At 46.6% G+C, this 12,143-nt stretch overlaps 1 protein-coding gene across 1 annotated transcript in view; it reads left to right on the forward strand.

The window, feature by feature from the left end:
* The window catches only part of COL22A1 (collagen type XXII alpha 1 chain), a gene marked incomplete at its 5' end in the record, with an annotated part of 239,043 nt that overhangs the window by 188,651 nt on the left and 38,249 nt on the right, over nt 1–12,143 (forward strand). The window contains 4 exons of the mRNA XM_082674806.1: nt 51–164; nt 548–601; nt 8,789–8,842; nt 10,428–10,481. Coding sequence (XP_082530932.1) covers nt 51–164; nt 548–601; nt 8,789–8,842; nt 10,428–10,481 — 276 coding nt within the window. The remainder of the gene's footprint in view (nt 1–50; nt 165–547; nt 602–8,788; nt 8,843–10,427; nt 10,482–12,143) is intronic.

The raw sequence follows: 12,143 nt of genomic DNA on the forward strand, positions 1-12,143 counted from the left end.
GCCACCTTTTGTTTTATAAGTAACTGTGCTGTTTTTGCTCTTCTTCTCAGGATGTGTGCAATGACTGTCCCCCAGGTCCCCCAGGTCTCCCTGGTCTGCCAGGTTTTAAAGGGGACAAAGGTCTCCCGGGAAAGCCAGGGAGAGAAGGCACAGAAGGGAAAAAGGTAAGGAGAAAAGGGGAAACTTAGTTTTTGTCACTGTAATGGAATACATCACCTGGGAGACCTCAGCACCGGGTCTCGGGGACACAAGGGGGGATTCTACGCAAGGGCACAGAAGCGGGAGGTAGGGCCATGGGGGCCCTTGGGGACTGGCTCTCATACCAGCTGCCACATTGGTGGTGGGTGACGGCCACAAATGCACAGCCGCCCACCTACACCCTTGCTCAGACACGCGGTAGGGTGGGGCAGGGGACAGGGAAGCCGGTGGGAAGTCAGTGAGTGCATGTGTAAGAGAATGGCTTGCGGATGACTCTGGGCATGGGCTCCAGGCACTCATTCTTGCTGTTTTGTTTTGTTTTGTTTTTTCCCCGTTATTCCTGCTGCAGGGAGATGCTGGGCCCAGAGGCCTCCCAGGGCCCCCAGGAATAGATGGACCACAGGTCAGTGAGCTTTCATAAAAATCACGCGAGTTTATTCTCATCTCACTGGTGAACCAACGTTTGAGGAAGAGTGATGTCCAGTGGAAAGGAACAATGATTTTACAATCAGAAAATCCACGTTCAGGTTCTCTCCTTAGCACTGACTGTCTCAGTGACCATAGGAAGGGGCCCTTGAACTTGGTGAGTCTTAGATTGCTCGTAGACAAATACTTGAGTGGCTGAAAGTATAGATGAGCTACCAGATAGGAATGTGTAGTGCTGGTTAAGACATGAGCTTTGGGGTCAGACATCTCTGAACTCGAGTCCCACCCCGGAGTTGAGTCTTTGGAGCTGTGTGACCTTAGGCAAAATTCTTGACCTCTCTGGGCCTCAATTTCTCCACCCACTAACGATGTGAATAAAAACAACTTCAGAGAGAGGGAAGAGTTGCACAATATCATACATAAAAAGAACTTGGCACTCAATAAAAATATTAGGAAGGAGCTATACAAACACAAGTGAGTATCATTAATTCTCACATGAATGACAAGACACCCATCTAAAACGGGCAGGATAGCTTGTAGTTTCACAAAGCCAGGGAGACTGGCCTGGGAGGAAGGAGCTGGGATCGCAGCTGTAGAACAGGCTGCGAAGCTCTGGCTGCCAGAACAGGTGTCTGGGCTGTGGCTGGTTGGGCTCTGGGTGGTGACAGTACTTACCTCTAAGGGGAAGAGAGTGTGTGAGTGTGGCGTACAGGCAGGGAGCGGGTGAGCTCTGACCTTCCCAGCCTTATTCCACTTCCCCTGACATCGATGCTGCCCTGGGGGCTCTCTCTGACCCCCTTGTCACCTCTGTGCTGCCGGAAACTCTATGCACTGCTCTGCCCCAACATTCAGGGACACGTGTCACTGTGTCTCTTCTTGTGGCCTGGCTGGGACACGGTGTGGCTCATCTGATGGGAGATGCAGCAGGAAATTGTCAGTAGGAGACAGACCACAGGAGCAAGCCCTTTGGGGTTGGAATCCAGTCTCAGCAGTCTCCTTGGGCTAGCTTCTTACCTCTCTGCCCTTCCCTTTCCTCCTGGTACCCTAGGGAGTGTGAGAGCAGAGACCTTACAAGCTCTGGCCCTGGCGGCCGCTCATGAGATGCCCCCACCAGTGCCTGTCACACTGTAGCCCTCTGTCAATCTTAGCCCTCATGCTCTGTCAGCCCCTGGGCCAGGATTGGGGTGAGGACCTGGGTGGAAAACGTAAGGGGAAGCCAAAATCCTCTATAACCAAGATAAATGAGACTCTAATGCGGTATTATGAAATGTTTAAAATGAGTGCAGTAGATACATAAGGAACAAAATATCAAAATTTTAAATAAAGACAAGACCCAGGGCTTCCCTGGTGGCACAGTGGTTAAGAATCCGCCTGCCAGTGCAGGGGACACGGGTTCAAGCCTTGGGTCAGGAAGATCCCACATGCTGCAGAGCAACTAAGCCCATGCGCCACAACTACTGAAGCCCATGTGCCACAACTACTGAAGCCTGGGTGTCTAGACCCCGTGCTCCACAACAAGAGAAGCCACCGCAATGAGAAGCCCACACACCACAACAAAGAGTAGCCCCTGCTCGCCGCAACTAGAGAAAGCGTGCACGCAGCAATGAACACCCAACACAGCCCAAAATAAATTAATTAATTAAATAAATTTATATTAAAAAAAGAGATGAGACCCAACCTACACACGAATCCCTCACTTTCCTTGCCTCCCCCTGATCCTTGCCCCTTGGGAGCCCTGTGTTTATTTTCATGTTCATATTTTGTTCATCTTGGATTATTTTGCCTTAATTTTGACTTATAAAAATATGGCCGTAAAATATTCTTTATCTTGGATCCTGAGGTTTCCCGGGGCCCCTTACATTTCGCCCCCCAGGTGAGTGCTCACTCTCTTCACCCTAGGCACAGCCCTGGAAAATGGGGTTGGAGGTATTATTATTACTATTAAAAGGCAAGGGGCTTCCCTGGTGGCGCAGTGGTTGAGAGTCCGCCTGCCGATGCAGGGGACACGGGTTCTTGCCCTGGTCTGGGAAGATCCCACATGCTGCGGAGCAGCTGGGCCCGTGAGCCATGGCCGCTGAGCCTGCGCGTCCGGAGCCTGTGCTCCGCAACGGGAGAGGCCACATCAGTGAGAGGCCTGCGTACCGCAAAAAAAAAAAAAAAAAAAAAAAAAAGACAAGGAAGCAAACAGAAATATGGCGGTGTGACAACACAGCCAGGGGCCTGTGGGGTATCAAGATGGAGAACAGCCAGATCTCCCAGGCCCTGGCTGGCAGGTTAGACATCTAGTTGTTATCCAGAGACATTGAAGTTTTACAGGGTTTGGCAAACCTAAGACTCCTGCTTCAGGAACTATAGATGTCAGGTCTCGGTGTAGATGGAACAAGAGATTCTGCCCAGGGACAGTGTTAGGTTAAGAGACACCAGCACAGCCTAGCATCCTCTGTGCTGTTTGCTGAGGATTACCCTTCTTTTCTGGGGTCATAAACAGTGGCTAACCTTGTCGCCTGGAGGATTCTGCAGGGGTAATTTCAGCTGGTCCTCACTATGCAGCCCTTGTTGTCATCTGCCAGCTGCTGGGTGCTACCTCTGCCACGGAATGACCTTTATTCAGAGAAACAAAAGCCAATCAATTAAACAGATAAGGAATTCCCTCCACTGAGTAGGAATTGTTTTCTCTATCAGCCCAACTGCTCCTGAAGTGTTGGTGTCTTAGGACAAGTGCTCTGCCTTTGTTCTTTTATAATTCCCTTCAAGGGAGGGTTTGTTCCTTTACAGAGACAGAGAAAGCCAAAGAAAGCTTCCACCCAGAAAAAGGACAGAAATTAGTGCTGCATCTGAAAGACGGGTCTCCCCCCCCGCCCCTCCGCTTGGAAGTCCATGGTGACTGTGAGAAGTTCTCAGGGTCCACGCTACAGAATGAGCTCCCAGGGACTGCAGGACACAGTGTGCCTGGTGCGTTAAGGGCCAAGGGCCAGTTTACCCGTGTTAACAATGTTGTCTCCTGCGATGGTGAGCCTCGTCCTAGGAAGTAGAGATGTTGTTCCACTTTACAGAGCAGGAAACTAAGGTTGAGCAAGATTAAATGCCGGTATTACAAAACTAGTAGGTGGTATAGCCAAGGTGAATCCCTGCTCGTCCAACTCCAGGAGCCGCACTGGTTAGTATGCTGTTATACCCCCAGTAATGCTACCACCACCGGCAGCACCAAGGACAGCTCCCCACGGGGGAGCCTAGCTTCTACCTACACTGTCTCCGGTACAGACCCTGTTATAGCTTCCCCCCTACCGCCACCTATTGCTGGGAAGATGAGTTGCAGAGGATTTAAATACCATCTGAGGACTCACAGGCTTGCCCTGGTTCTTGGCTTCAAATTCAAGCCTGTCTCTGTGCTTTTCATCCCACGCCACTCTCCAGAAAGCAGAACAGAGGATTGTTTCATTTCCTTTCTGTTGAGCCTCAGTTATCAAACAGGATCTCTGCCAGACCTGAGGACACCAGGATGAATTTGTAAATTGAAAATGCTGCCCACAGTGGAGCATTTATGGTCATTGTTAGTGTCCTTTCTATAACCAAAGGCCCTGGGTGTTCACTGGTCACGTGCGTCATCAAGAAGGTTTGATTTGCTTCATTGCGTGCGATGGTGATCCAGCGTCTGGGAAATCAGCCTCCCCAGGATTTTTCTCACTGATGTGCAGCTGCTCTCTTTGGCTGCTGGGTCTGGGGAGGTTAATGACGCCGTCAAATCCAGAGCTTCACTGTAGAGCTTTCGAACTGCCTAAGACACTGACTCTAAGAGGTAGGGTCTGGAGATACAGTGGCTGTTGTTATGATTACAGGCCATGTAGAGGAAGAAGGAGCAAGATGGTAGTCAGAGCGTGATTTTCTGGAGACGCGGTTTTCTGCAGAGTCAGATGCAATAGCGCCTTCCAGTTTGGAAGTGCCTCTTATTCTATCCTTCATGAAAAACATGGTTTTCTTCTCGTCCACGTGTCCACCAATCGTGTAATGGGAGCTGCAGGGACTGGAGATGCTAAATGAGCAGGAGCCCATCCCCATCCCCCCACTGCCTTGGAGGTTCTGGACGATTCTGGGAGCAGAGATGATACCTCCTCTGCTGTTACTAGAACTGCCAGAAAAGGCCCTGGAATCCCGTTCTTCCCAGAAGGCAACCCAGAGCCGTTTAGTCCCTGCTGTCTTCAGGAGAGGCCTCTTTTCACCCACAGCTGCCTCAATCCTGAAAGATTCTCACCACGCATGCCCTTAAACAGCTCCCTTCCAAGTCAGGAGGAAGAGGTAGGTCAGAAATGGGCCATGCTTTCTAAGGCCTGATGTGTTGGAGAAGAAAGATCTACAAGGTCATGACTCTTAGAAAAATCAAACTGGGGCCGAGGCCACCGAGAGCAGTGAGAGGTCAGTGGTTCTCCAACCCGGTTCTGCCTCTTAGTAGCTGAGTGAATTGCGCTTACTAATTATAAGACTTGGGCAACTTTGACTTTTCTGAACCTGGGGTCCCTCATCTGTAAAAGAAGAACTACGTGGCTCATCTCACAGAGAGGATGTGACAATTAAAACAAGGAAACATTTACAAAGCACCAGGCATGGTGCCCAGCATGTAGCAAATGTGAGATGCGTGTCACTGTGGGAGGTCCTCATAATTGTTCCTCCATTTGAGTTAATAACAACTATAACAGATTTCCAGGAGAAGAGTTAAATGATTTTAAGGAAAATAATGCCATGGGGCAGAGGTCACCTGTGAAGGCCACCTGGAGTGGGAGGTGGGATTTTAGTTGCATCGGAAAGTTAGGCAGTGCTTTGCCAGGCATTCTTGGGGAAGAGTTTTCTAGGCAGAGAAAACAGCAGGCAAAATTTCAGGGGCAGGGCTTATTCTGAGAATAGCAGAGACTTCCTAATTTGAGAAAGTTTAGGCCCTGCTCTCAACAGTTTGTAAACTCCTGGAGAGAATTACCTGTTTGATGGATTCACAAAAGCCAGCATCGTTAGAGCAGCCTCTGCTAGGAGAATAACCTCTAAATAATTGTTACCTTACGCACTTAGCAAATGATGGTGTTGAGGAAATATAATTCAAAACTAAACAGAATCTTCTCCCAAACCAGAAAACCTGTCCACAAGGAAAAGAAGGGAAATAACTTTATTTTTGTACAAGCATTAAGCCAGAGTATTATAAGGCATCACAGGCAATTTTGCTACGCGATTGTAAAGACAAAGAAATCTCACCCTTTTCTATGGCTAAGCAGCTATGACCCATGATGTGTGTGTCCTCAGGATGAACAATAACTAGTTCTCATGTAAGAGGACCGTGTAGCACCGTCTGTCATGTTCGTCCTAATTCACCTGGTAATCGGAGTGCGCATCTGCTTTAGTGAATTAATTTTGTACAAAAGAAAATCAAACTTCTCTTTGCAGCTTGGAGCAAGGGACCGCGAAGTTAGACTCCTACTTTCCTTTAGAACCTGGGAGATGGGGCTTCATTTTCCTTGTTGATTACATTTCAAAGAGATGTCCCAGGTCCTTGAGAAAGACTTTCCTGGGTCCTAGAGCTGGCAAAAGGCTTATTCAGCTTTGAAAAGGACTTACATACATTTCAAAGAGAGAAAGAGCTCACAGTGTCAAGTTTTCTGAAGTAAATGCTCTAATAAAAGGGGTTGTGGTGGGAGTTTCTTCCCTTCTTTTCAACAGGAAAAATGAAACCCTTCCTTCGGACCCTCAATAAGCATGTACTGAAGGGAGCTGAGCTGGCAAAGCAGTAAACTCGTAATGTCCCTGGAATGTAAACTCCAGGTGGGCAGGTGGCTTTTTGGTTTTGTTGTTTCTAATCTGTTTTCTTGATTGCTGTATTCTTGGTGCGTAGAAAGATTCCCAGAACGTGGTCAGCAAGGTCAGTTGGGCTTCTAGACTATGAATCTAGTGCTCTTGACATTAGAAAACCAGTGGGACGAGGCATCATGACCTAGGAAAATGACCAGGAAAGGAAGTTGGTCAGGAGGAGGCAGTTTGGATACAGACAGATCTGGATTAGATGCCAAATCTTGTTTCTTATTACCTGTGTGACCTCAGGCGAATCACTTCACCTCTCTGGTCTTCAGATCTCTTATCTCTACGCTCTGGTAATAACCCCTACCTCACTGAGTAGTTTTCCTGGCTAAATTAGACAATGTAGACATATGAAATACTGTTTTGCATCAGCTCAGGATATACACAAAGAAATGCGTGAAGTGGGATCTCATGTGGACGCCCTGGAAGAGCACCCGGCAGAGTAGGGGCTCTGTAAATGTCAGTCCTCTTTTCTGGAAGGAAGTGAGTCAGGCTTGGGGGTGGCTGTGTTTGCTTTGATCCCCAGCTGCGGCAGAGAAGGAGACAAGGACAGCTGTGGAGATCCTTGAGCTGTTGCCATTTACTTGCTGTGAGATGAGGGTTGAAACCATTCTAAGCCCAGACTGAGGACTGGAAATTGAAAGGAAGCCATTTACTTTTAAGGCAGTCGTCCTAAATGTCAGAGAAGCAGTGTGCTCTTCTGTCACTTCTTTTCACTGAGATTATAAAGTGGCCTGCAGACAGTACTGGCTTTATAGATTTTAAAACAGTAGACATAATTACATGCAGAGGTGTTGGAACAAATGCTCTTCCCCTCTGAACCTATTTTTTTTTTTCCTCTACACAAAAGCATTTGGCACTTTAAGGCATTAGATCACCTAACTCTCCCAATATACCCAAGGGAGGCAGCCAGGGTGTTATTAGGTAGCTATTGTCATCAATGAACTGCTGATGTGGTACAACAGTCTGGATAGGAAGACGACTGGGCGTGATGTTTCAGTGAGAGAGTTGTAGGGTTCTGGACCTGGACCCTCGTAGATTGACCTGCCCCCTCGCATCCTTCATTAACTGAATGAATAAACAGAGCAAAGAAGGGACATGATCTTCTGAAAGATGCAAAGATAAGGGAGGACAGGCCTGGAAACACAGCCAGGACTGACTAATTGCCAACGACTTCTTTTACTGCATAATACATTCTTTTAAAGGAACTGAATTGTTTTTGTTTAATAACATTTTACTGGAATATACTTGTTAACATACTAAACACAGGGCCAAAGAGGTGACAGTTAAGAGAGATTGGAACCTTTGAATGTTACTTTCAGGATTAGTTTGTAAAACTGTATTTTTGGTAGGTCGCATGCTATGTCTTGATGACCATGATAATGAAGGTGATGGTGCTGTGAAGGAGAGGGGGAGGAGGATGACAGAGGTGCCAGCAGTGAATGTTGTAGTGGCGGCAGTGATGATGATGATGATTGGTAGGAGGGGAGGATAGTGGCTGTGGTGGTGATGATGCCATAATGACAGCAACAGTGGTGGTGACAGTGACGGTGATGGTGATGATGACCATAGTGCTAATTATGATGAGGATGGTGACAGCTGATGTTTACTGAGAGCTAACACTGAGCCCGTCACTAGTCTACTTTGTAGATTTCAGTCCATTTAATCCTCACAACAACCCCACGAGTCTACTGTTATCATTCTCATTTTAGGAGTAGGAAACAGAGAGTTGAAACAACTTGCCCAATGACACACAATTAGTAAATGACAAAGCCAGGATTTTGTACAAATACAAAATAGTAAAAAATAATAATTATATTTATTACACTTACTGTATCCTGAGCTCTATGCTAAGTGTTTTCTGTGTATTAGTTTGATTTTATTCTCCCCACACTTCATGAGGGGGGCAATCATTGCTCTAGTTTGTAGATTAAAAAAGCTACAGGGCTTCCCTGGTGGCGCAGTGGTTGGGAGTCCGCCTGCCGGTGCGGGGGACACAGGTTTGTGCCCCGGTCCGGGAGGATCCCACATGCCGCGGAGCGGCTGGGCCTGTGAGCCATGGCCGCTGAGCCTGCGCATCCGGAGCCTGTGCTCTGCGGCGGGGGAGGCCACAGCAGTGAGGGGCCCGCGTACCGCAAAAAAAAAAAGCTACCACTCAAGAGTTTAAATGACCTGCTCAAGGTCCCACAGCTAGTTTGGACCTACAGCACAAACTTGATAAGAAATTGATGAAGAATGAGAGAATGAATGCATTGCAAAATTTTTCTTTTGCAACGTAGCGCTAGCAAAATTTTCAGTAATTTTCTTTTTTTTTTTTTTTTTTTCTCCTAAGGGAAATAAAGGAGAACGTGGTGCAGATGGTGAGATCGGACAGAAAGGTGATCAGGTAAAAACTTACTTTACAGTGAAACATTCACCCTGAAGAAACATCACTTATTTTTCCTAGGTAACTTTCATTCCACCGTTTCTGCAGTCATTTCTCGTCTGTTCTTTGCCTTTGGTAGGATTTTTTTTTAAATCATGTTTTCATGGTTCCCACCTTGGTTCATTGTCACACTCCCCTTCCCCAGTTATCCGAGGAGCCTACCTTTTCTTTTCTTTAAAAACACGTATTTTAAAATTTTGGACTCGGTTTCTTGCTCACTGAACTGGTAGTCATTCATTACAAAATGCAAAACGCCCCCTTCTTTCTTCCTGCCCACCCACCACTTCTATTGTGTGACGCTCACTGTGTGAGCTAAAATGCTTCATAGACACCCCTTCTCTGCCCAGGGCCCATCCAGCCCTGCTTGACCACTGCTCCAAATGCATTGTAAGATCGTTCCCATGTGCATCTGAACACTGTCTCCCACTCGTCTCCAATCCAGGGCTACCAGCTCGTCCTTCACTCTCAAGTCCTCAGCCTCTAACAGCCTTTAAGCCATTTAAGCTGGCTGTTCTGCTTGTGCCTTGCTGCGGTCCCTCTTTTCCCTCTTTTCCTGTTTTCTCTCCCTCCTGCCCTTGCCCTTTCCTTCGAAGTCTATCCGTCTCTCGGTCGGTACTCATCGTGAACCAGCTCCGTGCCAGGCCCCGCACCAGGCTCTGAGATTCAGGATGAGTGATGGGCAAATCCCTAACCTCACAGGGCTTTTCTTTCAGTGACAGGGTGAGGCACGTGAGCAGAGAATCCAGAGGCGGTGAGATAAGGGCTATTCTAAAGGTCTGAATGACATACTCAGCGGAAATTCCACTTGCATCTTGAAAGACGAAATTGGGGGGGATTATTCTTATGAGTTGTGAACGGCAGTGATCTCTGCACCAAATGTTACAGTTTGTGTTTTCCTGTGGAAGGAGGTGAAGGAGGAGGGTAGGGAGATCTTTTCTTCCGTGGTGGTTTGTTTGGTTTGATAACACTGCTCTGCTAAATAAATGATGCAATACACTTGGCACCATAACCGGTTTAGCTCATTCTATAATACACACGGACTCCTCTCCACATGGGGACATGAATCTCTTTCTTAAAATAACTGTAATACTGTCAAAGATGCCATAATTCAGTTAATCTAGCTATTTCCATTGTGGGTATAAATTGTGTGCATATGTATTTATTTGTTTTTAAATTCTTATTATGGGATACTTCAAACATACATCAAAATAAGAACGTATAATAAAAATTACCCCATTGTATTTATCACCTGGTCAGAATATCTTCCAGCTATTTGGCCACTCTTGATTCCATCTATATCCTTCTTCCTTCACATTATTTTGAAGCAAATCCAGTTACAGGATAGATTTGTTTTTGTAAATATTGTTAGATACTCCCTCAACCACCTATTTATATATATATAAATATGTTCATATATGTGTATATATATATATCCAGAATTTTTATCTGAGTTAGAAGATGGATTCTAGCTTTTCTGAAATTGGGTAGTTGCACGGAGTGCAACTTTTTGGGAATCCTTTAAAATAATTGCCTTGTGTTTTCCTAGGGTCATCCAGGAGTTCCAGGTTTCATGGGGCCCCCAGGGAACCCTGGGCCACCGGTAAGTGATTATTTTGAATCTCCTCCTCTTCTGGCCTTGTCATTTGTGCATACTTCTGTACTCCCTGGAGGTGGTATCACATGGACAGACCTCTTATTTTAAAGAGTGGACTGACACCTGAAAGGTGTCTGGGGTGAAGTGAAAGTGCAGGTCGCGGCGGCGTCTGGGGTGAGCCCAGAGGGGCTTGGCTACGTTGAGGGACAGCGTAGTCAGAATGCCCTCGGGACGGGGGCATTGGCAGGGATGCACAGGCTCCACTTACTGTTTTTCATCCAGCTCGGGTTGGGGGAAGCCTGGGATAATTGCAAGGTTAGGCTCTTAAGTAAGAAATGTATTATAGAAGCAACTTTCCCTCTTCCGTAGGAAACTGTCCCACGGTGAGAGGCTCAGGGAACCACAGAGTGTCTGTGCAAACCCAGACTTTCTTGGATTTACTGTAATTGATAACAATAATAATAACTGCAGGTTATTACTATGTATTATTACTATTTTCAACAGTTCATTCGTTGTCATTCTAAGGCACTTGTTATCATTCTAACTATAGCAACAGCCTTTAATATCATCCCACTTATTCCCATTGACCCTCCTCCCCCTCCAAACAAATGTTCTCCTTGCCCTTCCAGTAGCTGTGGTGCTACCATTGACTGATGCCCTTCTTGGCAAATCTACCTCCCTTTGGTCTAGGTGGCTTGTCTGTCTCCACCTGATTCGTGAGTTTATTCAGCATCATGCAGGTGTTTATTGAGCCTCTACTTTGTGCCGTGGCTTGGACTGTTAATTGCCTTTGGAAATGGATGCTGAGTCAGCTGCCCATTCAGGTTTAGGGGCCAGTCATGCAGAAGAAACTCAGGAGCAGGCAGCTAACCCTCCTGGTCAATCATGCATTGTTTTTTAAGTGTTCGTGATGTTATATATAGATACCAAGAAGACAAAGCTCTTTACTTTCACAGGTTATTTTCTGGTGCTCGGTTAGCATTCTTCTTCCAGTAAAACCCTCACCCTGTTCCCAACCTGCTAGCTTAGCTAGATTCCAGAGTCTAGGATGCCAAACGCTTCTGGCAAAATTATGTAAAATAACCCAGATTTGGAGTAGAAACGCAATTATTCCGTTAGATGTGTAATTTTCCCCTGCGGCAGCCCAGATGCAGGGGAGCGTGAACCTTAGGCTGTTCATCTAAATATTATCGACATCTTTTTATTTCGTGAACATTTACGGGGTCCTCACCTGGTCACGGAAAATAAGACACACCTCCTACAACTGTGTCAGGTTTCCTTGAGGTCCAAGACCATGGTGTGGCCATTTCTGTATCCCTAAAACTTTGCCAGCACCTGGTATGACATAGGCATCCAGTAAATGTATGCAAAAGGACTAAATCAAGCCTGCTGGAAAGGTGTCAATGAAGTACGGTGAGACCTTGCTCATGTGTTACCCCATGCTTAGTTATTACCTGCAGTGCTTCCGGTCTCGAGTCGGCCAACAGACACACACAGAAGAAGACCACTGGCATCAGACTTCTGCCAACAGAGAGCCCTTTATGGAGAGCTCTGAGTGTGTCCCTGGTGCTGGCTGGCTAACTCTTTATATGTATCACCTTACTCAGTTCTCTCAACAACTCAAGTTAAGTCAGTGCTGTCTTTTTCTTTTTTTTCCTCTTTCTCCAT

This window comes from Grampus griseus (genome assembly GCF_964374135.1).
Source record: "Grampus griseus genome assembly, chromosome: 17".
Classification (NCBI taxonomy): domain Eukaryota; kingdom Metazoa; phylum Chordata; class Mammalia; order Artiodactyla; family Delphinidae; genus Grampus; species Grampus griseus.